Source organism: Micrasema longulum, unplaced genomic scaffold (assembly GCF_059751315.1).
Source record: "Micrasema longulum isolate JH-2025_06_02 unplaced genomic scaffold, ASM5975131v1 h1tg000085l, whole genome shotgun sequence".
NCBI classification, from domain to species: domain Eukaryota; kingdom Metazoa; phylum Arthropoda; class Insecta; order Trichoptera; family Brachycentridae; genus Micrasema; species Micrasema longulum.
This window is the reverse complement of record NW_028277291.1, coordinates 1-27,063: the sequence shown is the minus strand read 5'-3', so window position 1 is coordinate 27,063 and position 27,063 is coordinate 1. Positions and strand designations below refer to the sequence as shown.

General features: G+C 33.4%; 1 protein-coding gene across 1 annotated transcript in view; it reads left to right on the top strand.

Moving 5' to 3' along the window:
• Positions 1-27,058, top strand: part of faf (ubiquitin carboxyl-terminal hydrolase-like faf) — a gene marked incomplete at its 3' end in the record, with an annotated part of 53,504 nt that extends 26,446 nt beyond the window's left edge. The window contains exons 20-41 of the mRNA XM_088234142.1: positions 309-438; positions 1,078-1,185; positions 2,727-2,858; positions 3,663-3,761; positions 4,333-4,481; positions 5,067-5,171; positions 5,275-5,386; positions 6,204-6,375; positions 10,395-10,525; positions 11,275-11,529; positions 12,841-12,960; positions 13,420-13,633; positions 14,181-14,348; positions 17,031-17,092; positions 18,447-18,559; positions 20,158-20,331; positions 21,307-21,448; positions 23,553-23,706; positions 24,152-24,305; positions 24,391-24,508; positions 25,269-25,405; positions 26,908-27,058. Of these exons, the coding sequence (XP_088090268.1) occupies positions 309-438; positions 1,078-1,185; positions 2,727-2,858; positions 3,663-3,761; positions 4,333-4,481; positions 5,067-5,171; positions 5,275-5,386; positions 6,204-6,375; positions 10,395-10,525; positions 11,275-11,529; positions 12,841-12,960; positions 13,420-13,633; positions 14,181-14,348; positions 17,031-17,092; positions 18,447-18,559; positions 20,158-20,331; positions 21,307-21,448; positions 23,553-23,706; positions 24,152-24,305; positions 24,391-24,508; positions 25,269-25,405; positions 26,908-27,058 (3,100 nt within the window). The remainder of the gene's footprint in view (positions 1-308; positions 439-1,077; positions 1,186-2,726; positions 2,859-3,662; positions 3,762-4,332; positions 4,482-5,066; positions 5,172-5,274; positions 5,387-6,203; positions 6,376-10,394; positions 10,526-11,274; positions 11,530-12,840; positions 12,961-13,419; positions 13,634-14,180; positions 14,349-17,030; positions 17,093-18,446; positions 18,560-20,157; positions 20,332-21,306; positions 21,449-23,552; positions 23,707-24,151; positions 24,306-24,390; positions 24,509-25,268; positions 25,406-26,907) is intronic.
• Positions 27,059-27,063: the final 5 nt, after the last annotated feature.

The window sequence follows — 27,063 nt, the reverse complement described above, 5'->3', positions numbered from 1 at the left end:
AATACAAAATTCAATTGGACATTCAATTATACGTAAATTGCGGGGCATAATTTCAGAGTTTCACTGCAATTTTTTGTTTTTTTGTTCTTCACTAATAATATATAAAGAAATTGTCAATATATTTTGTAATTACTGTTTGTTTACCCAATAAAATAAATAAATAAAAATGCCTCAGATGTCATGCATGAGTTGGCAGTTTTGGAAAAATAATTACTTGACCAAGGGGCTTTCACACCGTCTGGCCCAAAATCCTATTGATTTAAACATTGTTAGTACCCTGTTTATGTAGGCTTGTATTTATTTTTCAGGTTAAAGGGAGCGTCCGGTGGCAGTGTGAAATTAGAACTCTGTTTGAATGGGGAATTGCTGGATCCTAGTCAAGATAGAAAACTTTTATCGGAAATCCCCATTCGAGACAAATTTATTATCACGGGGAAGGTACAAACCAATTTCTTAAATAGTTCAATTTTAAAAAATCATATATCTCGTCACAATTACAAAACTTCTTTTACTTCATATTGTCTCAAACCAAAAACATCTTTCCAATCGTCCATGCGCTTAGTAGCTGCAAGACTTGTTGTTATCTAACTTCTAATTTTGTAAATTTGCTTTTTATTTCGTTTTAAAAATATCACTTAAACTCTAATCTTCACTGTCAAATAAAAAATTTAAAAATAAAAATGTAAATAGGGGCTAGATTTCTTATTGTCCATGCGCTCTGTAGCTGCAAGACGTTCTGTTATCAAGCTCATATATATCATATTTGTAATATATCATAATTGGAGACGAGGAACTAGAATCCCAACCGTCCATGCGCTCTGTAGCTGCAAGACGTGTTGGGATATTTATTTATTGTACAGCGCCCTTGAGGTGATTTTCACAAAAATGGCGCTATATAAATTATCCAAACATTATTATTATTATTATTAAAGTAAAAATATTGCTATCCAAATATTTATTTTATGTAATTACAATACCGAAAATCTAAAAATATAAAATAAAAAAATCCTATTTCACTAATGAATAAAACAGTGACCCCATTTGCAAATGTAAGTTGACTGTTTTGTTGATTTCTAGGTGTGCCCTACCGGTGTAGCCGGTCAATCTTCTAATGATAGTTCTAGTGACTCCTCAATGGGTTCTCCCCCCCCACCAGCCCTCCCCGAGTCTGCCCTACCCGGAGTGGTAAGTTATTTTTTCCCCTTTTTATGTACGCGTTGTCACAAGATAGCTCGTTTTGTCAACTATGAAACTGCCTGTTATCTGTCATGGTGCCGAAAACATCTACGTAGTGCACATGCTAATGTGTGATTTTCAATCTCGGAAACTGCCCTCTGTAAAATGTCAAATGAAATATCCTAAGATTTGGTACAAGAGTAATTATTCTACAAAAAACTTCACAAGATTTTGTACCATTTTCTTTAATGCGAGCTTTAGTATTAATAATCGTCAAATTTGTAGAGCGCTGTTTTTGTGAAAAATCACATTGAGTGTGTTTCACAATGAGGAACTTCAGCCCTACGGGAAATTGGATACAATTTTTTTTTTCTTAGGTGGGGTAAAAATTAGAGCATTAAATTGTAAGGCAAAGTTTCTTGAAAATGTACAGAAAAAATAATAAAAAATATTTTGATAAAAACGCACTACTTTAAATGACGTCACTGGTTCGTGTGAATCGACCTATGATCTGAGAGCTATGGAAGATTTCCGGTCTGCTTGTCACTTCTGGACCAATGGGAAGAACTGAATGAGAATAAGTGGAAATGAACCTCTGACGTTACACGCGGAGTTATTTCAGAAATACAAAACTTTGAAAAATCGTAGCGCCGATAATACAATATATAAAAATTAAAAAAAAGAAAATTGACTTAGTTAAACAGTCTATTAACAAATATTTTTTTTTTTAAAAACCACTGAACTTCCTCATTATGTGTTAATAGAAATTATGTTATAGGAAACCGTGTAATATAAGACTCCGAGCCAATACAAAAAGGGGGGTTTAGTTACAAATAAATTCAATTAGTTTGTTAGTCAAAAATGTCATATTCACATATAATACAGTTAAAAGCACCCACCTTTTCCCTATACATTTTTTCGCATATTGTTATCATTTTCTTACGAGATAGTTACGTAAGAACAACTCCTCTAACATATGGTAAAGGTTTGCGTATTCGGCCGCATTCCAATGCGATGCCCTCCAGCCACCTGCACTGACCTCATGCCCTGCGAGACCCCTAAATTTCTCATCCCCCCCCTCGATTTTGGCCTTTATAAGGCGGATTTCTAGCTCCAGAAGTCAAGAGTATTCCGGGTCGTCCTCTTATCCTTCTGCTTACCTATCTCTTGGTACTTTATGGTAAGGACACCCACTCAGGGCTCTCCTAGCGAACCAGCTTGCTTTCCTTTTCTGGAACTCTTTGGTACTAGGCTACGCCCTGGCTCTCATCCCATACAGTCATATTCTACTGTCAACCCTTGCTAACCTAGTTTCTTGCTTTATTTGGCTCATCTGGGTCTTTGGTCAGACATATAATTTGATTAATGCTTTTTTATATTATTATTTGGACTTTTCACAAGTTCTAACGTGCTGTAGGAGGTTTCTGTAAAATTTAAATGGCATCACATGGAACTGTGCTGTGAGACCGTGTTGTAGAACGTGCACTTGTAATTGCTTACTTGGTAACATACAAAATTATCTTATGTTTTAAGAGTCATTCTATCTGCAGATATTGTCCCGTGGTGAATGGCAGATCCCCTTCATCTTGGAGCTGGAACAGACGGGTAGTGACCGCGGTCACACGTACCTGAGGGACGCGGCCCACCAACTCACACAGATATTACCTGCGCACCAGCACACGGTAAAATATATTCACTTTTTAAAATGAGAATGTTTTGCGGTACCCGAAATAAATTGAGAATTATGAATATTTTTACATATTTTTAACTTCATTCAAAATATTGGGATATTTTGTAATTTCTTCTAGAATTTGAAATTAAAATCATTTGAATTCTCAAAAAATACAAACAATGATGTTTTTCCCCAAATATTAGGTTTTTTTTTTATGGTATCACTTTTTTTTTACTATATCATCACTAAAAATCTTTGGAATTTCATCTGTCATTTAGATTTTGGCATTTCTTTTTCCATAACAATAACGATTTTCGATGAAGTAATATCATCACGTAATTGTTTTGCAATCACAAAGAGATAGAAAAGTACTAGACGCCTTTAAAATGCGGTGTTACTGAATATTGAGAATTTCCTGGAGAGACCTCATCACTTATGATGAGGTTCTCAGTAAAATCGAAGAAGGGAGGCACCTAATCAAAACCATCATTTTACGCCATGAGGGTCTCCTACATGACATAATACAGGGAATGGCTGAGGGGACAAATCTCAGAGAGCTCCCCGACGGTAGTGACTTGAACTGCACCTCATATGTTGAGCTGAAGAGGACTGCAGACAATAGGGCGCACTGGAGGACAATATACGGGACTTTGCTGCTAACCAATACTCACTATTTAGACTGCGAAAAAGAGGAAATATGTATACACTCATTTATATAAAAGCATATGGACTATAAATTTGTAAATAAATCACTTAACTTATAACGGAAATAATAATTGATGATGATTATGTCAAACTTCTTTTTTCTTTTCAGGTGGAAAAATTATCTGCAGCTCTAGTCAGTGAGGATGAGTCCGTATTGCGGCAAATGCTGTATGGACCTCCTCCACCAAATGTAGCTTATAATATAGAGGTAATATATTTATTCTCTTTGTTACTCTTGTCCGGAACTAACAGGAACCCTCTCCTTAAGGAACTGCATTTGCACACGAATTGTAGCTTGTGTGTCGACTTCGTGGCAAACATTAAAAAAAAAATATTTTTTTTTGTCTTAGCTTAATTTTATTTAGTTGTTTTTTATTTTATTAGTACCTGTGTTTATTATAAGAAATTGTATTTACCATTGTTGGAATGGACTGCATAAGTCCGTCAATAAATAAACAAAAAAAAAACATTGGCACAGCAACACGGATGGGTTTAAAAGTCCTGTTAATTTTTAATTTATACGATTTTTAAAGCCATTCAAATGCACAATGAGTTCTTCTATCTATCTTTATATTCTATCGGGGTTGACGTCAACATCAACCTTGATGATGGACACTAATGTGATCCAAAATGACGGAAAAGAGTACAAACAACACACGGCATAATAACCCAGAAAAATCCATTGTGCTGCTGTTAATATATTTTGATCTTCAATGTCACTTTATGAAGGGTTTTTAAAACCTTTAAATTAGCTAAAAATAAAATATCAAAATTTTTAGGTGCTGTACAGCATGGTGATGCCTGCGGCCGATCCACTACAGGAGCGCTGGCTCTGCACGCAGCTGGCTTGCGTGCGCCACTCCCCCCTGTTCCTGGACTCGGTGGGCTCCCCGGCCTTCCTGCAGGGGGGAGCGTCCTACACACTCAGGTACTGGGGATGGCCGAGGTTTCAAGGTTCAATTTTGAACAAGGTTGATTTCAAATATTTATTCACTATGCAGTGTTTTCACTGCAGTGAGTTTTATTTTGTTACATCTCATCATATATTCACTTTCAAAATTTCATGTTTCCATATATATTTTTAAATATCTATCATTCAAATAATTAAAGACGAAACGAAATTGAATCCATCATATCTTTCAGACTTAAATGCAAATTACAAACACCTAAATGTAAGACTCCATTATTGCAAAATAATAATTTAACGTAGGAGTAAAATTTTTCAAAATCCTTCAAATATATATTTTTTTAATATGAGATATAAACCAACTTAAGGGGCAATAAAATCCATAAGTTTATATTCTAAGGCCGCCATTTTGCTGAATTTGAAAAAAATGCTTAGATTAAGCTCTGTAAAAATGTTTTTTTTTTGTTTTGGATAAATCCATTGTCATCTCTTTGTAATCAAGGTCTTATTAAATTAAAACAAATATTATTATTCTTTCAATAAAATACCATAGCGATGGTTAAACAAATTAAAAATATGATAATCAATCGTTGAATTTTATTTCAGGAGTGGAAATTTATACTTATTAAAAATAATCAAATTGGTGCTAACAACTCTGGGACATCTTTACGTTCTCATAGCTTCGGATTCTCCTGTGGGACCTGATTCCAGGTGAGCGATGGATCCTTTTACTTCCAATTTATTGGTCCATTTTATTGGTCCATTTTATGGTCATTTTGAGAGACAATTTTATTACAATTGCCACATGTTGCAGGGATACTAAGACAGATATACTCCGAGAGGCCTTACAAGTTCTTCCTAACCACAACTGCGAACTCTTGGTCAAGGCGGTGGCTGAGAAATTGTCCCAGGCCATGGCTAAACAGGTGAGATTTTTCTTTCAATAATACTTCATCCACCTACTTGGCAAAATTATTTCTTATCAGTATACTCGTACGGGCCTTACTTATAAACCCGGTATAAAATTATGCCTACGCATAATCGTAGAATAGTAAAAAGTATATCTTATAAACCTCACATTAAATTATAGAGCTGGGATAGCGACCATAGAAACTTTTACCTGGGCCTGACACAGCGTAACGCTGGAATAACTCTGCAATCTGTCATCTTTCACATTTTTCAGTAATAAAGTGGATCGTATTTATCTAGAATTTTATTTTTTGTTGATATTTTGCTCGGTGAAAACGTCCTCAATTGGAGATAATTTATTTATTTATTAACACCCAAAGAGCTTTTACAAAAACAAAATATGAAAAAAATAAATTAAAATACTCGAAACTCAATTATCATTTAAAAAAAAACGTAAGAATAATTGGTTCTTGAACTTTGAAAGTTAAAGCAAATACATGTATTTATGTGTACTATATTACGGTATATTTTGACCTAATTTCGATGATTTCATTAAAAAATATTGTGTATTTTTTAGTGAATTAAAAAAATCACGTGTAAATAATTTTATATACTTAAATTTAAAATCTGTGTGCAAAGATAGAGTGATGTGGCATTCTATCCTCTCTGCCTACCCTTACGGTGAAATGGCATTATGGTTTGTTGTTGTTGTAAATATTTTCTGTAATGCTGTTGTTTTCTTAAAACAAAATAAAATAAATAATTAACATACCTACATAAGTCTAATGTTTATTTTATAAAAATACCAAGTCATGTTTCTCTTTGTGCGTCCAGTTTGCAAACTGCGGGAGTGCCGTCCAGGGCATCGGGGGTCCCCTGATGGCGCGGCGCCGCCCGGGACCGGCCATGGTCAGAGCTGTGGCCTCGCACGCGCTGGCCGCCTCTCCCCCCGCCTGCCTCCAGCAGCAGCTTGCCCACAGACACCTCAACTCTGACATTGTCGCGCGTGAGTTGGTTGAAGTCCTCGCATTTCTAAGCCAAATATAGAATTTGTAAATAAAATTATGATTTATCTACTCGATGGAAATAACATTTTCATATACAGGTGTTCATTAAACCCTGTCACATCCGAAACCACGATGATCAGTATGAGCAAGAAGACATATTGGCACATTAAAATATTTTTTTGGAACAAATAAAATTCAAAAAAATAAAACTTCAAAAAAGCAAATGGTTGCTTACTTCTGCATTGGAGAAACAAGGAAAGGAGAGGGGGAGTCTTCTTGCCTGTACTGATCATCGTGGTTTCGGATGTGACAGGGTTTAAAGAACACCCTGTCTGTACTGATCATCGTGGTTTCGGATGTGACAGGGTTTAAAGAACACCCTGTATAAGGCGGCCTCCGTGGTGTAATGGCTTAGACATTTGATCCACTCCCGGAAGGTTCCGGATTTGATTCCCGGTGAGAACACATAAATTGAATGTGATTCCCTGAAGCCTAGGTGTTTTGTGCTGTAATTGACTGCAATTGGCGATTAAAAACACTAATACAAACACTCATACAAGTATAAATTAAAATCAAAATTTAGGTATGAAAATGTGTAAATTTGTATGAAAATTAAAAGCTTCCGTCGGTAACCTGTAATTAAACATCTTTAGAAACAAAATTGTGTGCATATTCTATTTATCCCATAGAAAACTCAAATTTTCCATTGTAATATTGTTGTGGTACAAAAAAAAATAGTTGGTACGAACATTAATGTAGACATCGATAGCTGACGGTGTGCCTACCTAGGCACTGGAGGTGATAAATATCATTATAATAATAAAAATATTATTAAATAGTTTAATTCCGCTTTAATTCATGACCGATATCGTCAGACTGATGTCTGTCATGATGAAACTCTGTCACTAGTGAAAATTATAAATTAATGTGGAATGAAACTACAGTAAAACCCCGAAATGATGTCCCTGCAATTTACCTGCAATTTTTAAAGTACCATTGTAATTTGTCTCAGTTTTATAATTTTTTCCCAACAATAATTATCATCAGAAAAATGAGCACCGAAAAATAACTATAATTTTAGTTGTAAATTTAAAGACAGTTTATTATGTTTTAAGCCTTGTTTACACGAGGACAATACAATGGATATGACAATATTGTCATGTCCCGGCTTCGTGGACAGCCTCGACCGCGCAGAACATAAACCCTCGGATAATACGAAAATTCGGCCGTAGTTCACACGTCACCGCTACGAAAATGAATACACGACGGCGTTTGTTGCGAGCGAGTTCACAAAAAATATTATTTCTTTTATACCAAAATGTTTTTGGAATTGTTGGAAGATGAACTAGACAACAATAAGAAAAAACTATGGATTAGGAATTGGATAACGTGCAGGTATCCAAAAATGATTGACTCATTTATGCATAAAATTTGAACATAACTTGAAATAGTATTTTTAAATATATATCGAGTCTTAAAAATGGTAATCGAAAGCAGTTGAACTTTCCGACAGATGCTTGACGATTGCTAGACGGCCGATTTATAAATAAATGTATACCTATATAAACATCAATTAAAGGTATACATGATAAACATCAATTAAAGATATAAAGGTATACATTTATTAAATTTATTTGGCATTAGCCAAAAACATTTTGTTTTATTTATTATTTTGTCTTTAATTCATGTTTTATATTTACGATATTATATTTTAAATGCGTACACCAAAATACTTAATTTACCATTCATTTATTTATCAATAAATAATGTAAATTAGGCAATCAATGCGCCGCGACGTCGTGTTCGCTATAAAGAGAAATTAACTTCATAATTTCCTCCAGTTGCAAAAAAAATGTAAAAACGAAATATTAAAAAATAATAAAAATTGAAAAATTAAAAAACTTCCAAGTGACACGATCTCACGTCGAGAAAATCGCTGTCGTCACAAAGTCTCGTCTCCTGTCCGTGCGTGTCCATACGAGGACAATACGATGCTGCCGTTGGCCAGTGTTGGGATGCCGAAAAAATAGAAATCCCAACTTGGCCATTTTTCAATCATGTTTTTAAATTTCTGAAAGCAGATATTATTGAAACATCTATTATTATTCGAACCGATAAATAATAAGTAAAAATTATTCGAACAGATAAATAATAAGTCAAAAAGCTTATTCATAATTTCTCGTAACGGTAACGTGAGACGAGGATGACCAAGGAAGACGAGGTATGATCAGATACGCCAAAATCTTACGTCTGGTCATGTCAAAATCAGGCAGAACTGAAAGGCATGTATGACAAGATGTATGAATGTGGAAGAAGCTGGGAATGTTTGCCAGGATAGACGTGTGGGGCATTCCATTCTCTCTGCCTACCCCTACGAGGAAATGGCGTGATGATGGTAGTAGTAGTAGTAGTAGCATAAAATCTCATGAGACATAAAATTTGAGGTTAAGATTTTTTTATTTATCTTGCTGTATATGTATCCAAGTGACTATTCTAGAGTTATTCAGGACTTTCGGAACTCGGGGCAGCAAAAAAATACATTCTTATTCAATAGCACGCATACATAATATTAATAAGAAGACAAAGGTATACACGGCATTAAAGGAAAACAAAATTAAGAATTATGAATTAAAGTAGAAGTAAGAGTAAACAAAAAAATATTGCTAGGATCATCTTTGCATTTGCATTGATTTAAGTAAGTACAATAGTAATAATAAATAAGAAATTAAGTTTATTCAAAATTTAACATTAATTAATAAAATAATTAACAAAACGATGTGAATGAAAATTCAAAATAAAAGCATAATATCACTAATTTTAGGTTAAAACAACAAAATGTATTACTTGTTTTCATATATTATACTCTGATTATGCTTATTTACTAAACCTAAACCTATTTTATATGCATAGTAAGTACTGCTAGATATTAAGTTTTTTGTGTGTAAAATTCCTGCTAATGTCCTCGTTGAAAAACGAAAATGTATTATTCCGTTGCTCGAAATTCCACACATTTGTAATCTTTTTCCGAAAAACTCCCGCTGGCGGCCGCGGAGGCGATGTCCAGAGACAAAGTCTTGTCCTACAAATTGCTGTTTACACGTAGACAATGGTCGAGTCTTGGGACAAAACAATGTTGTATTGTCCACGTGTTAACAAGGCTTTACGAATTTTATTGGTCAATTTTGACAGCTCAAGAAGCTGAAGTTAGACTCTAGCCTCTATCATTATACCAACTCGATGGTCAGAGAAATTTGCAATCACACTGAAAACTGACAGCTCAAGAGTCTGAAGTCAGTCTGTAGTATCTTATCATAGTACCAACTTGTTGGTAAGTTGAATCAATAGACAAAACCTGGAAATCATCAGATAGTTTGTGGTTTTTTACGGACATTTATTGCTGTCATTTTTGTCTTCTATTTGTCATTTGAGGGCATTGGAAGCAAAGATATCAAACTCCTGTTTTGGTGTTTTTGAGAAAAATAACAAAAACTGCTACACTAATAATGCCAGAGAAATGTTAGTTAGAAATGTTATTTTCACTGAACTTAAACTTTAAGATACTAATAAATTAGCTTTAATAGAAACACTAATTCAAAAAACTTTCTTAATATTTGTATGGAACGGCCATTTTGAAAATTAAAATCTCAAGCCTGTCATTGGTCGAACAAAATAGCTGATGGATTGCTATGTTTGCTTAACACTATTTTCAAACCATCAGAAGTATGATTTTAAACTACATTTGCAACTCAACTCATGATTTTTATAAAAATAAAGTTAATGAACTACAGAATGACTTCATATAATATTTTTTTTGGAGGTGATCTTTGCTTCCAATGCCCTCATTTTAAAACCGTTGATTATATTTTTACGACATTTATTATTTATGAAAATGATATTAAATAAGTTGCAATAAAAAAATCATACGAACATCACATCGAACTTTTTAAATAAAAAACAAGAATGTCGTATTTTACAGATCTCTTTACCCCATGTTCTAATATAAAATAGTTATTTTTAGTGGTTCGCGAATCGTTGGAAGTGGTGACCCTGTGTGTGGCGCTAAACGGAGGACAAATTACACAGCTTCTCGGGGAGACCTGGTGGCAGGATCTCATGGTCCAACTGGTCATCATGTGCCCCAATGCTCAGGTACATTGGCCAAGGATATTTTATGCTTTGATATGTCATAACCTATTTTTATTATTGTTTACAGACAAGACAAGTTTTATCTTATAATAAAATGTTTGTATTATCAACAATGTTTTGAGTGTGTCCAAATGTAGACACACTCAAAACATAGAGCATAGAGGGAAAACATTATGAGAAGGAATATGGAAGTCCAGGCATTTACAGAGCTTGATAAAGGTTTCAGCTCTTTTACTTCACAAGTCACCAGATGTAAGAAATGAGAAAATGTAGATGTTTAAACATAGACAGAATGGTGAATGTTACACAATGTGTAAAGTGGCCACTTAAACCATCCAATGACAGGTCATAAGCCCAGTAAATGCCTAGACTTCCATATACATACACTTTTTTACTCTGAAAATTTATTATTTATTCTTAATATTTATTAGAGTTGAAATAAATTTGTGTATTTCGTGATCTAACAGTCGTCAAATTAGCCTACCATTCTAAAAGTCTCGATTTGGTTCCTGAGATAGTTGACATGAAATATTAATTTAAAATGGTGTTTTTTACACTGGAATATTTCATAGTCCCTGGACGGGCACCTGAAGCGTTAAACTGATCATCTTACTTTAATTTAAAAATTACAAAGAAAGGGAAAGATGATAATAAACTATGTAGCAGTACTCCTGAGTTGTTATTTGGACATTGTACTCAAAACACTGTCGATGTCTTTAGTGTCCCTGAGAATGAAGGTGATTGTTGCGCAGGTGCGCGTGTGCTGCTGCTCGCAGCTGCTGTGGATGTGCTCGTGGGGCGGCGGCGCGGGCGCGGCGCCGTGCCTGGACGCGCTGCTGCGCCACGCGGGCGGCGCGGCCCGGCGCCACTCGCGCCAGGCGCCGCAGTACTTCCAGCTGCTGTGCCGGCTGCTGGCGGCCGCGGGCGCCCCGGCCGCGCGCCGCCTGCTGCCGCCGCAGGTCGCCTGGCTGCTGCAGGCGCGGCGCGACCACCACCAGGGCAAGCAGGTGGGGAACTTTACTTGCCAATCATTCTGTGGCTCTAAAAGGATCGATGCCTTAAATTGCAATTTTCAGCCAGTTTGTACTGTTATAATGAATTGTTTGATGAGTTTGTCACTAATATCAATAAAAAATATTACAACATATTTATGCGTATAAAAGATTGTTAACAAATATTTATTTTTAATTTATATCAACCGTCTACAAAATGTTGTCAATATAAAAAAAATTATCGGACATTGACCCTTTTGAATCCAAAACTTAGAATTATCATTATCAATGAAAAATTTCAGTCCTACGGGAAATTGGATACAAAAAATATTTTCTTGCGCGCAGTAAAAATTAGATCATTAAATTGTCCCGCAAAGTTTCTTGAAAATGTATGAAAAAAATCATAAAAAATATTTTAATTAAAACACACTGCTTTGAACCAACCAATAATATGAGAGCTGTGAAGAATATCCTGTTTTACCAATTGAGAGAACTAACAGAGAAGAACCTCTGACGTCACACGCGGAGTAATTTCAGAAATACAAAACTTAAAAAAATATCATAGCATTATTAGTCTATTAACAAATAATAATAAAAAAGCTCTGAACTTCCTCATTATCGTGTTGTTTGTTCTTGACATTAGTAATAATGCTTACTACATACTAGGTGTGATAAAAAATACCATTAACCAATTTTTATAGCGGCAGTTGCTGACGCTAATCTTTTTGAAGTAATAAGTTCGATAGCCTGATTCATTGAGATAGTCATTGTCAAATTTGAACTAGTTGTGACTTGTCATTATTCAATTGATTTCTTATTGACTATTTGAGAGCTTACCGTAGAACTGAATGTGTGATATGGATCCATGCTCTTCTACATCTAAAAGATGCACCTAAATCTCAACTCAATTGACGAATCATCTCATAGACTCAAATCCCAATCAATTGTGCAGTTACATTTTCAATGCATCGAAAAAAAAAATTTTTATGAATCTGGCTGAAAATGCGCAAATTCTTTATGGTCCAGTTTATTGTTTATTTTATGTCTCGTTCATATATGAGAGCTCTCGCCCTCCAATCAGTAGTCCGGCTCTATAAAGACCTAGGCTCGGAGGGCAACAATTAAATTACGAGGATCCATCACAATACTTACACAGATCTCAGTAACATCGGGAGCTTATTAAGGAATTTATCTCTGATTCCCATCATTAAATACACAATAGATTACAATGGTAAAGTTACCAGTGATGACTCCATAAAGAGGTGTTCTTTGATTCAAATTATTTCCAAGAAGTCAATTAAAAAGGTAAAACTGTTTTTGTTTCAGGTGGACGACACATTGCTGGAAGGCCATCTAAGTTTGACAAAGGAAATATTTGTTTTATCAACTCCTGAAGTCAAATTTGAGTACGGCTCCAATCCAGAAAAGGAACATAATTTAATCAAGGTATAATTATTCACATTGAAATAAATGTCGTTTAATTGCTGTACACATTTACACATGAAAATTGTTGTCGAAAATACATTACCTGTATTACAAAACAAACGAACCATTGCCCCATTTTCTTGTAAGAGTGATCAGAAAAAATAGAACATAACACTACTTGACAAAGACAAATATATTTATATTATGAAACCATTCATATAACATTTTATACAATTTTATTTGTGTGCTTTGGAAGTGATCAGAAAAAATAGAACACAACACTACTTGACAAAGACAAATATATTTATATTATGAAACCATTCATATAACATTTTATACAATTTTATTTGTGTGCTTTGGATGATCCCTACTTGATGGGGTCTCTCAGTCAAAGAAGATTGGTCCACTTTTCTTACTTACTAATTGCCCATAAGGACAATTGATGTAATTATAAACCAATCAATGTATATCTCTCCCCAGGAGTTGGTGTGCGAGTTTCTGTGGCCTTGCTCTTGGGCGCAGCTGCAGATGCGCGGAGGCTCCCCCCTGGGCGCGGGCAGCGGCATGTCCTCGGCTCTGTGCGCGACGCCGGGGGCCGTGGCGGCCGCCTGCGACTTGCTGGCCGCGCTGTGCCATGCCTGCGTGCCCAACATGGCCCTGCTGGCCGGCCTGCTCACAGACTGCTTCTATAATGGTAACATTGAAATTATTATCGATATTTTAATGTTAAGCTGATGATTTTGATACAAATATCTGGGTTCAACATCCATAGATCAATGACACCAACTTTTTAGACCAATGAGCGCTTTTTTCTAAGTAGTTACTGGTAACCTTTTTTTAACTTATATACAATTTTTTTTTTTTACATTTTTCTTCTTTTTTTTGGCTTTTTCACCTCCCAACTGTGGTGTTCTAGCCAGTGTTTCGTTTCGAATTTTACTTAAGTATTTACACATGTGTTAGTACTATAAGCAATGTTAGTGTAAGTATTTAATATTACATGCACTTTATATATATAGAACTTATTTACAATTTAACACCATTTATGACTAAATATTTACAGTTTTCAAAAATACACCAATAAAAATAATTGTTAACAATTTTTGAAACTCCCTTATTACCATTTTCCTGAAAACATTTCGATGTTTGCTACTGTATTTTTTTTTAACGTTTCCCATTACGTAAAACCTTTTTGAATATGCAAATGAAATATTTAACCCAAACACTATTCTCCGTTTCAGATACCAACAGTACTGTGACTGAGTGGGAGTACCTTCCCCCCGTTGGGCCGCGATCTCCGTCGGGTCTGGTGGGGCTGAAGAACGGCGGGGCTACCTGCTACATGAACTCCATCCTGCAGCAGCTGTACATGGTGCCATCCATCAGGGACCACCTGCTCAGGGTACAAGGTCAGCGAAATTAAAGTGGCCTATAGAGACAACAATTAACTTCAGGCAAAATAAAAAATCCATACAGTTCTATGTGTGAAAAAGAACTAAAGTATATACAAAGAACCATGATTGGGTCATTTCGCACCACGGCAAAAATCCACACCGGGTGATAAAATAATATGGAGTGGATTAATATTATTTATTAGATTATAACTTTTTTATTATACAGTAACACCTCTCCTGTGTTTTTTCCTCTAAGGTACAAATATTATATCTGTACCAGAATTTATGTGAAATGACTTTTCGATTTTCGTATCCAGTTTATGACCATGTCCATTGATTTTTAAGAAATGTAAGTCTAATAATGAAAGAACCAATGTATTAAGATATTGAAATTACAAATTGATGTTCTGAATTATTAAAAATCACTTAGAGAAAGTAGATTCTTTAGGCTATTGTTCAACATTTGACGTTTGGATTTGCATCCGTCTGCCTCTGAGGTACATATATAGTCCTCGACTAACTGCATTTTTCAGCAATATTATAAAGATTTTATTTATTAAGGAAATGATACAGTCTTTATATAAATACACGGTACAAAAGAACAATTAAAAAAAGTAAGACCAATTACAGATTTCACACTTATTTATTTTGAGTGCAGGAGGAGAGGAGAAAAAAATAATTAAATTCTAAAAATGGAAAAAAATAAATATTAAATAAAAAGTACGTAAAAGGGAGAAGACATTGTATAGCTCCAACTTTACTTTCCTCCCTCTCTCTCTGCTTCCATTAACATTTATATTTCTTAGTAAAAATACACAACCAACAATAATTAATTAGATGCAGGTAGTAAATGTACATATGAATAAGTATAAATTAAGAGTTGAAATTAAATGTTAAAATTAAAATCAAAATTAAAAGTTTAAATTAAAATAACATCTCAAAGAACAGTACGCAAACAAAACCAATTGCAGATTTCGCGTTCCGACCTGGTTCCGATTTGCGGGCTGTCATGGATATATTATCATTCGTTTACTACACCGCATAGGACTTATGATATTATCGTATTATATACCTACATAAAACTATACATTTATTCAAAGTTGCTTTGACTGTCTAACTAGGGTTAATTTTTTTATTTTTTTTACATATTTATTACAGCAATATACAAGTAATTATTTATACAACAAATTAATTCAGTAGTAAAAGTAAACATACGTATTTTTTATTTTTGCTGTTGGTTCATCTAAACTGCCTAACTAGGGATAGCTTCCCCGTTCTTAGGCAGTAAATTATGCATTTTATAATGATATTTAAAAGTATTTAAAGTTTTATCATAATGTGTGCTTTTTCAGTCTTAAAGGTAAACAATGAATATCCAGAGAAAACATTAATTATACCAAAATCTCTATATCCTAAGTCCTAAGTCATTACTAGTAAAACAAGCAACCAGCTTACGTCCTTCTACATCGGACAACAAATTCTCTGACGCCCTCCGACCAATATGGATTAAGAATGCAGTCAACACCTTCCTCAGCCTGGCAATCCCACCACATTTCCACGAAACTGGGATAAGTTTATATACCCTCGGGCCCATATAATATTGCTGCCTTTGAGCCAAAAAGTATTGACTCCTCTCTGTAGAATCAGATCCCTATTGGAGTGTCTTGTATTATTTATTTATTTAAATCTTAAAGTAGGGCACACATATCATACATATTGTTATGTGTGTTCTAATAATAACATTACAAATATATTTAATTTATAAATTGTTTATCACATATGTCTTGACCATTATTTTAAATTTTGATATGTTTTTTTCTTCATAAATATTTTTTTCCATTTCGTAATACTTTTTAATTGCTTTAAATAAAATTGAATTTTGTGACTTTGCCTTTTTCCTAAATGGAAGTCTAATTTTGTTCTTTTCTCTAGTATTGTGATCGTGTTCATGCTGGTTCCGATCAATTTTTTTCCAAAATTCTGTTTTTTTATTAGAGTTTATAATTTTATGAACAAATATCATTGTATTGTAAAATATTCTTTGTTTATATGTTAATAATTTCATTTCATTTACCATCGACTTTACCCTCGTATATCTGTTTTTTTTTCAAAATGATTCTAAAGGCTTTATTTTGTAATACAGTTAGTTTATCTATGTTTTCTTTGTTTGATAAAAATAAAATGCTACTACAGTAGTTAACATGTGGTTCAATAATTGCTTTGTAAATAGTTTTGCAGGAGTCCTTATCAATAAATCTTCTGATCCTTCCCAAAATTGATATTTTTTTTGCAATCTTATTTATTACCATCTTAGCGTTTTGGTGAAATGTAAGTTTTGAATCCAACATTACACCTAAATATTTAATTTCAGTGACTTCATTAAGTTTTTCATTTTCTATTACAATTGATGGTGTGATTTCTATTCTTTTGTTTCCTATATTCATATATTTAGTTTTGTTAACATTTAATTTTAATTTATTATGAACTCATTAGTTACCCTGTTTACTGTCTTAACAGTCAAAATATAAAAATAACAATCAATACTAAGAAAAAACAATTTAAAGCAGTATTTTTAGAAAAAGGTAGCAATTTAATATTCCGTGTTTACAACATGTAAAGAAATTTATTACCAGTATTTTTGGTCAGAAGCCGCCATCTTTCTTGACATATTCCAAATAATATTTATTTTCTTTTTAGGAGCCGTTACGGACCCTAATGAGGATTTTTCTTGCGAGGAGCCTGCGGAATTCTTTCTGGATGTAAGTTCTTATTTATTTTATTCATTTTTCTTTTATTTCATTTGGAAAAACATAGTCATGTACATTTAATATGAAACCCATTTTTTTTCAATATTATAATGTCCAATGAAGTTTTCATAAATTAATGAAAGCATGTAAATATCAATGACGGATTTGGAGGTGGACATCACCACCCCCCGGCTCAGGAACATGAATATATAATAAGGGCAAGAAATAATATCATTGTCAATATCCTCCCTTTAACACATTTGATCGAAGGTGCAAATGTTAATTTTATGCAAAATTGTTTAATATGCTTCCACATAAAATTAAATAAACTGATCAATATTTCAAAATAGAAATCAAAATTTGTCTTAAGAAAATTAGGACAGAATATGTAAATAAAATTTTGAACACTGTACATTCCTGCTTAGAACAGGTTTCCCTAATGATGAGGACTCTTAGATTAATCTTTATATAGATATATATATTTCGTTTCATTTCTTGAATTAATTTACAAGTACAAAATATTTCTCTTCATCATTTTTTTTACATCATTATATATTTTTATACATAAATATATACTATTTACCTAAGTATTAGTTTTAAATAATAATACATTTATTTTTTTTAGTTTAATGTTATTCAAATTTTTTTCTTAGTTTTTCTTTTAACTGGTTCAAAGTATTTCTATTACCAAATTATCTTTTTTTATCGATAATTCTATAACTGGTAATATTTTATTATTTTATATAGTTTATCTTTTTTAGACTTTCTTAATTTGTTAATTAATAATATTGTTTTAAAAGTTCTGTATTACTTATAACTATGCTTACATGTATGTATATTTAATTGTATTTGTAACTAATATGTAAAAGGCACTAAGTGCCGTTTATTTCAATAAAATAAAATAAAATATATATATAATTCTTCTGTATGTATGATGTCTATGAACTCGTGAGGTTTTCAGCGAAATGAAGATCTTTGTGCTGCGCTTGTTCGTAGATATTAAAATTTTTAATCTAATCTATAAAAAAAAGTCAGGAGCATAAATAGTTTTTTCATCGACCTACCATGGCTGCATTTGACGAGAATACATGCACAAAAAAAATGGAAGACTGTTCTTTTTTGTTATTAAAAAAGTTTGTTTTTGAATTTTTACAAACAACATTTGCTTTTTATGATCCCAAACAGATTCTCGTGGCATAAAATTCTGAAACTAAAAAAATGTATCTAAATGTTTACATTGTTGTTTTGTCTCATTTGCATTAATTTTTAAGATGACGGCTTCCATTAGAAATTGTGCTCTGGTGTTTGGCTAAAGCAAATTTTTCAGATTTTTAACCTTTTGTAATTTACACTTTATGCATTCCAGGACAACATCGACTACAACGTTGTGATCCTGAAGCAAGTCCAGGCCATATTTGCTCACCTCCACTACAGCAAGCTGCAGTACTACATTCCTCGGGGGCTGTGGGCGCACTTCAAGTAACTACACACCACCTGTTTTGTTACCGTCTAACCCTGACTAAAAATTCTGACTTATATCGCAACGTGACATGACAATTCACCATTATTTGTTATTTTAAAATTAGATTTATCATAGTGAGGACCTTATGAGGCCATTTTTTGCGGATATGTAGTATTTCAGTGTAAATTTAGACAAAACATCTCTAAAAGCAGAAAAAAAAAACTGTCAATAAAATGTTTTAAAATCACAAAACAAAAACCGTCCAAAAGGGTTTTAAAATCACAAAAATATCCTTAAAAAAACAAAAAACAACACAAAACTGCTGGTAAATGTGAACTAAATAAATGTGTGATTGTGGAGCGATCAGCTATGTTTGTAGTGGATACTAACAGTTAAAATGAAATTAACATCAGAACGGTATTAATCGCTCGAATGCCAAACTAGGGGGTTGCAAAATGTACCCCAACTGTCGAGCATTTTGCCTGATTTTTTTATTTAAGGATTTTTTGCCATTGTAATTTCCAAGTGAAAAAGGAACAATCGCTGATGAATTGCAATTCTTTATAAGCTTCTGTATAAACTGATATTTACGTGCTTTAAATAACCTCTGTATAATACATTTTCAGAGTTATAGTAATATTTAGTAAAGACTTAAAAATAAAATACTAGATTCATTAGTTAAACCTTGATGAAGAAGCTTGTGTAGCTTTGAAACCGGTCAGTAGAAAAAAAAAACAAAAGTCGTTTAAAACAAAGTTGTTTTATATTTATTTTATTATATATTTATTTTAAAGAAACAAACAGTCGACAATGATATAACATTTTTTTTTTAAATACCGTTTAAAGACAGACCAGCGAAGTTTCTAATTAAAAATCATACATGTTAGTAAATTATAATAAAAACCACAAAAATAGTGCTAATATAAATCAATGTACTAAATAATAGAACCTCGCTTGCCTACTTCTCATCAGGTTTCGACGTCTCGGACGTCTGCTTCTGACTATTTGTCGGTAATTCATGTCAGAACTACGAGATGCAAATCTATCTTTGAAGGACAGAGATGCCTCGAGGCTCTTTGTGGACACCATATACTCCCAACTAGGTAGCAGGGATGACGATGATAAAATTAATTGTCACTTCGAACATTTCACATTGTTCATTTTTATTTTGTATATTTACTTTTTTTAAATTTTTTTTTTATTAATAAATTTCATAAAAGGTACAAGTTTTTTTTAAATTCTATACATATCTACTTTTACACATCTAGTAAATGTTATCTTTGTAACTCTCCAAAAAAGAGACTAACTCTTGTGCTTGGAGAGTGACTTACACTGTTTTAGTTGTTTATTGTTTTTTATAATTTTAAATACGAGTACACGAGAAAAAAATAAAAACAGGATATATAACGAAAAAACATAAAACAATAATACATTCATACTAATTAAAATTTAATGTAGTTTTTACACGTGTTAAAAAAAATTCTTTAGTATTTTACTTATTTTATAAATAAGGCAATTTCAAGCCATCCGAGGCTGCGGAGAAGAGAGCTAAGTTTTCCGCGATATATGAACAGCGGAATAAAATCCATCTGAAGTGCAGTTTCATCTTCTCCAGGCTGCAGGGGGAGCCGGTGAACCTTCGCGAGCAGCAGGACGCCGTGGAGTTCTTCATGTCGCTGGTGGAGTCGCTAGACGAGGCCCTCAAAACCCTCGGCCAGGAGCAGCTCATGTCCCGCACCCTGGGTGGCTCCTTCTCCGACCAGAAGATCTGCAAGGGCTGCCCGCATAGGTGAGCCAATTTGTCACATTTTTTGTCACAGGCACTGCCTAGACTTCCATATTACCTTCTCTTAAATGTTCTTCATCTCTGTTGTAAAATGTTAATATAAACAGCTCCCCAGGGAGTTGAATCCAGTCCTTGTCTACAAAAATTTGGACAAACTCAAAATATTGTTGATAAATATATTTGCTGCCAAAATCAAGAAATACTCTGATACACCATCCATGTACAATAAAAAATATAAATATCTGAAACATTTAAGTTTGTAAGTGAAAATTCTTGATGGAAGTTCATTGTAATTTATTATATAAATAAAACACGAGTGATACTTTGATCCACAAATTTGGAATATCCAGTGACCGGTTTCATCGCTTTCGCGACATCTTTGAGACTGGTATCTTTATTAAAGAGTTAAATGTATTTATACAAAACAGAGGTAAGGATAGATAATTCAAAGTTATATGTAAGTAAATCAAATAAAGTTATTTTTATCTTCAGGATCATTATAAAAAAAAAATTCTTTGGGTTAACTGATCTACGGCGAGAAGAAAAGTTATTATACCTCTACGCAAACAGCGCACTAAATTTAGTGAACGCGCATTTGCGGTCGCAGGCCCTACAGCATGGAATGCTCTCCCAGCAGAGATGCGAGGCTGTGAAAGTGAAGTGATGTTTCGGAAAAAACTTAAAACCCACTTGTTCTTTAAATCATTCGAATAAATCCGTAGCATGTGACAACAAAATAAATTGTTTTAATTGAATTACAAATTTAAAAGCCTCAATTAAATTTATTTATCTATAGAATCACTATGTAAAGCGCCCTTGAGGGGTGTTATATTGCGAAAATGGCGCTATATAAGTTATCCATAAATATAAAAAAACTTGTTTAAAAAAATCAAGATCAATGACCATAAATAAAACATTTTTGTAACCTTATAAAATATGATTATAAATATTCAGAGATTTGTTTTCATCATGTTTTAGGTACTGCAAGGAGGAGCCATTTTCCGTGGTGTCCCTGGACATCCGGAACATGTCCCGACTACAGGAGTCCCTAGAGGCGTACGTACGAGGGGAGCTCTTGGAAGGAGCTGACGCCTACCACTGTGATAAGTGTAATAAGAAGGTAATTCCACCTTTTCAATTCTCCTTTATTTCTATATTCTGAATGACATTTCATTTACAGCCAAGCTGCAATTGATTTTCATTGACGATAAAATCCCTTGAACTTGGTAAAAAAATATTTGCTTTTTTTTTTTTTATTGAAATAAATGTAGAATAAATTAGTAGCTATTTTTTTTTCTTCTTTATACATGGATTACAATATTGCCACCTTATCTCGTTTTCTATTAGGACTTTAAATAATCTATATTGTCGTGAGTGTAGAACAACGACGGCATTGCGAAAAATGGGACATTGACTTTCTTTTATATTCAATCTTGAAAAGGTTTTATATTACAGGTTTTAAAAAAAATGTATGTTACTAAACCCTAGTATCAAAGGATATACAGTAAAACCCCTAAATTTCGTTCCTTAAGGGACTGGCAAAAGAAAAATGTAAATAGAGGGTACTGAAAAAAAAGTTTATCAAATTATTTTTTATTAAAAAAATTATGGAGAAATGTTTGAACCATTATTTTATTGCAACTTTTAAAAATATGTTCATGAATAATAAATGTCTATAAAACACAAAAGGCATCGTTGAACTTACAAACGAAACACAAAAATTGCAGCAATAAACAAACTGTTTGTAATATTACAACCAAAAATGGGGCGGGAAAGCCAATGACTAGAGAGACTACCTTCAGATTCATGAAACACGAAAATGGCAGATATAAATGTCCGCAAAACAAAATAAACTGTCCTTATATCACAACTAAAATTACAAATTTCTCCGACAAAGAAGTTGATATAATGATAGAGACTAACTGCAGACTGTCGAGCTGTCAGTTTTCAGTTCGGATTGCGAATTTCTCTAACGTTAATTGCGGGGAAAAAACATTTTATGAGAAGGATAGGAAATATAGGAGTCTAGGCATTTACAGGGCTTATGACCTGTCTTTGGCTGGTTTAAGTGGCCACTTTACACACTGTGTAACATTCACATTTCCTCAACACTTCCATCTGTTGACTTTTGTGAAGTTAAAGAGCTGAAGCCTTTATCATGTGGGTGAGATTCATCCGGCCGAACCAATTCACCTACAACACAGAGTGTAAAGTGGCCACTTAAACCAGCCAATGACAGGTCATAAGCCCTGTAAATGCCTAGACTCCCATATTCCTATCCTTCTCATAAAATGTTTTTTCCCTCTCTGTTGCAACAAATTTAAATATGAACAACTCACTAGGGATAAAATCCAGCCAGTCTGCAAGCATTTGGACATACTTAAAATCGAGTTGTGGTACCGTGGCTAGCGTCTCGGACTCACGGCTCAAAGGTCCGTGGTTCGAATCCCACTCTACTGCAAGTTGATTCCCATTTTCTAATAGTGAGTTTTTTACAACTCGTTGAAAATGACCCTCAAAATTATATATTTGTGTATATCATAAGAACGCAAATATTTCTTTTTGAAAAAAAAAAAAAATGCTTGGTTTTAAATATACCGAAAAATTCAAAATTCAATGGTACTTTTTGGCGGCCTCCGTGGTGTAGTGGTCAAGATGCTTGACTCACAGACGGAAGGTTCCGGGTTCGATTCCCGGTGAGAACACAAAAATTAAAATGTGATTTTTCTCAAGCCTGGGTTTTCTGTGATGTAATTCACCACTGTTATTAGGCCTCCTGGCCTGTTGTGGTGCAAAAAAAAAAAAAAAAATTTTAAAATTAAAAAATATAAAAAAATAATAAAAAAAATAAAATATATATATATACATAAATCACAGGAAAACGCAAATTGCGGGGACGTAATATCGGGGTTTCTTATCGAGTTGTGAGATAAAAGTATAAAAAAAAATTACACAATATTTAATGTTGAAGAAAATCGTATGCGTCGTTGCTCTACGATCATGACGATATGTTTGTAAAACTTGTTTGTATATCCGTACAGTGCTGCAATATTAAAAAATATACATAAAAAACTTTCATAAAATTCACTACTGAAGTAAAAACTATTTTCTCTCTGACAATATTGTAATTCAAAGTTATTTCATCTTGTAGAACTTTAACATCATTCGTTCATTTGTAAATGGAAAAGGGATTACTAATCGATATGAATATATGTATTTTCCAGGTTGTGACTGTAAAGCGACTGTGCCTAAACAAACTGCCTCCCGTGTTGGGAATACAGCTGAAAAGATTTGAATATGATTTTGACAAAGTTTGTGCCATCAAGTTTAACGACTACTTTGAGTTTCCCCGAGAACTTGATGTCGAACCGTATACTGGTAAATATAAATTGTTATAGCACTAATAGTATCAGACAATTTATAAACAGCTTTATTTATAGAAAAACACCCCAGGTTTATCGTTAAGCAACTAAATTATTGTGTTCTTTTGTGGCTACAGAACTCACTGTTAAAGACGGCTATTTGATAACAATTAAATTTTTATTATGACTGGTGGGAATATTACAGGAAAAGTTTAAAAGCTGAGAAAGTTTACTACGTTGTCTTTGTATAACTTTATGGAAAACAAAATAAAATGCCTTATTGCTGATAAGTGTTTTATTGAATGTTGGGAATTACTAATAAAGATTACATCAAATAAATTGCACCTTTAATTTGAATCCAAGCAAACAACAAATCTATTTCTATGAAAAAAAAATAAATAAATTGTCATTAAAATACTTAATTCTTCAGGTGTAAATGATTTGGGTACTTTTGTTTATAGTTTGGGGGTTGGCGAGAGCAGAGGGTGACGCCACGTTACTAGAAGGAAGTGGGACAGCTAATAATTCACCTTGCACGCGATACTGTCTATCTGGAATAGTTGTCCATTCCGGGCAGGCGTCTGGTGGTCACTATTATTCCTACGTTTTACACAGGTACCCACTATTTTCAAGGTTATTTTGTGAAGTGTGTTTAAATTTTTTTGCGGGTTTTTTTTATTTCTTTCTATTTTTCTTACAGAGACGGAAGTGGAAATAGTCGGTGGCTGAAGTTTGATGATGGAGACGTGTCGGAGTGTGCCATGCAGGATGATGAAGAAATGAAGATTCAGTGTTTTGGTGGAGATTATATGGGAGAGGTAAGATGATCGATTGATTGAGTAATCAAGAATTATAAATTAACAACTGTAAGTACATTTCTTAGATTTTCAAGGCCGTTCAGATGCACAATGAGGTTTTCAGGGTTATTACGCTGTGTGTTTCCACTGTTCCGACGTTTCGAATCACATTACAGCGTTCATCATTAGGGGTGGCGTTATTTGTGTGGATATGTATGGGTCCATTGCTAGTAAAGTAAAACAACGGACAAAATGATCAAATTTTCGTATTCAAAGTGAGCTTTTTACCATTTTTTTTTTACTTAACTGTTTTGATATTTTATTTTTTAATGAAATATTTGCATTCTTATGATTTACCCAAACATTTAAATTTTAGAAGCCATTTTTTTTAGTTGAGTTGAGATATTTGTAAATCTCTATCGTTTCTTTTACTAATCACGTTTAGTGACTCTTCAATCTTCCTAAGATTAAAGGCTCCGGGGAAAACATGTGCCCCATTTCTATATGTTTGGTCAAAGCCGAGTTTTCAGGCTAGCCGAACCTACATGGTAATTTCTAACTACTTCTTCTACTCTCTTAATTTTTCTGGCAATCTATGTTCACCTTAGGACGGTTTTTTCAATCCAACTTTTAAATATTGTCGGTTTCTTGAGGTTCCGGTTCTTAGCTGAGAATTGTAATATGAGAAGTATTTACCTTGTAAGTTTTGATTTGTGAGATTCATTTTAGCACCTCAACAACACTTACATGTTTTTAAAGTGACTATTGTTTCTGTATTTAGGTATTCGATCCGATGCTGAAGCGTGTGTCATACAGACGTCAGAAGCGATGGTGGAATGCTTACATGTTGTTCTACACCAGGGAAGATAGTCTACAAGGGTATAATTTGGAGCATCATATGTCTTGTCTTTCCGTCAAGTAAGTATCGCCATATTGAAACTCAATATTTCAAATTTTAAACTTTATTTATTTATTATTTATGTTCAAAGCATTAACTTTGTGGTCAAACATTTAAATTAATGTCAGTAAATATTTGTATTCAACCACTTACCAACTTTTAATGTCTATTAAAATGACATCAAAAGTCAAAAAGTAGTTAAATACAAATATTCATTAACATTCTTTAATTAACTTAAATTTAAACAGTGTTTATTTCTAAATTTGTTGCAGCAGAAAGGGAAAACATTTTCCCTCTGTTGCAATAAATTTAAATATGAACAACTCCCTAGGGAGAAAATCCAGCCAGTCTGCAGGCATTTGGACATACTCCAAACGTTGTTGAGTGTTTATTTCGTTTTATTTTACTTAAGTTGTGAGAATATAAAGAGAAGAAAAAACAATTGCCCATAAATTGTTACAATTTAGAACAGAAATTTGACTAAATAATTATTTATATAATAAATCTGATCACCATTACTTACCAAATTCCCATTTTTTTTTACAAATATTTATTTAAATTTTAAGGTTACAATAATTTTGGATATTGTCTGATGGGTCCATTGGAATTAAAATTAATTTATTCAATCAATTATTCTCCTAATTTCCATTCAGCGTTAAGTTAATGCAATTCATCCATCGGTCTTTTTGCATTATAATAAATTGTACACACGCCTTTTGGTTTTTGCTTTCAAATAAATAGATTTGTGTGAAGTTAGCGCAGTCAGATTACTATTTTTTATTCTTCAGTGCAACTACAATAGAATAATTGAGTTCATTCGATTTTTAAATTTAAATAACTCATATCTTATATTTACAGTGAAACCTCTATATTTGTCATTAATCCGCGATAATTTGACACGAGCTCGTGTTAACAGGGGTGCTATTCTGAACCACTCTCGTGGCACGAGAACACAGTTTTTTTTTATTTACATACAAAATACATGAGATAATACAGCCACAAGAGCATCTGGAATACCACTAAGAATATGGATTTGAATTTACGTTTAAAGTAAAGCGTGGCTGTGTTAATTTCAGCGTTAACTTGCGATAGCACGGAATCAGAATCAGACCGCAGGAGGTCTTACGAATATAGGAACAGTTTCCCTTAAGAAATAACTGAAATTAAATTAATCTGTTTTCAACTCAAAAATGTTTTTACTTGAATTTTATTGTACTAAATACATATACATAATCATAGAAGTGGAAGAAAAGAAAGTAGATAAACAAGAGTTGCTATCAATTAAAACAAAACAGCCAATAGTAGTTCTATTTCTGATCATGGGGTCGCAGCGCCAGTGCCGACGGGGGGAGTGATGACAAATATGGAAAATTCTAGCAAGTATGGGGGAAAAAAATTGACATCAAAATGTGACGATTGTCGAATATTACAAATATGGAGGTTGAAGAATATAGAGGTTCCACTGTATTTGTGATTTCGGACTTTTCCGTTAACAAAATGGTGTTTTGATCTTGTTTTGCAGAGATTCCGGTGTGCCTCAAGCAATATGGGAATGTGTGAGAAGGGGTAATATAGCATTTTCGCATCACCAAAGTCAATTTTGTACAGAGTATTTCAACTTCATGAAGAAACTGTGCTGCATGAGGCTCTGTGTGCCCACGTCGCCTACTTCTACATG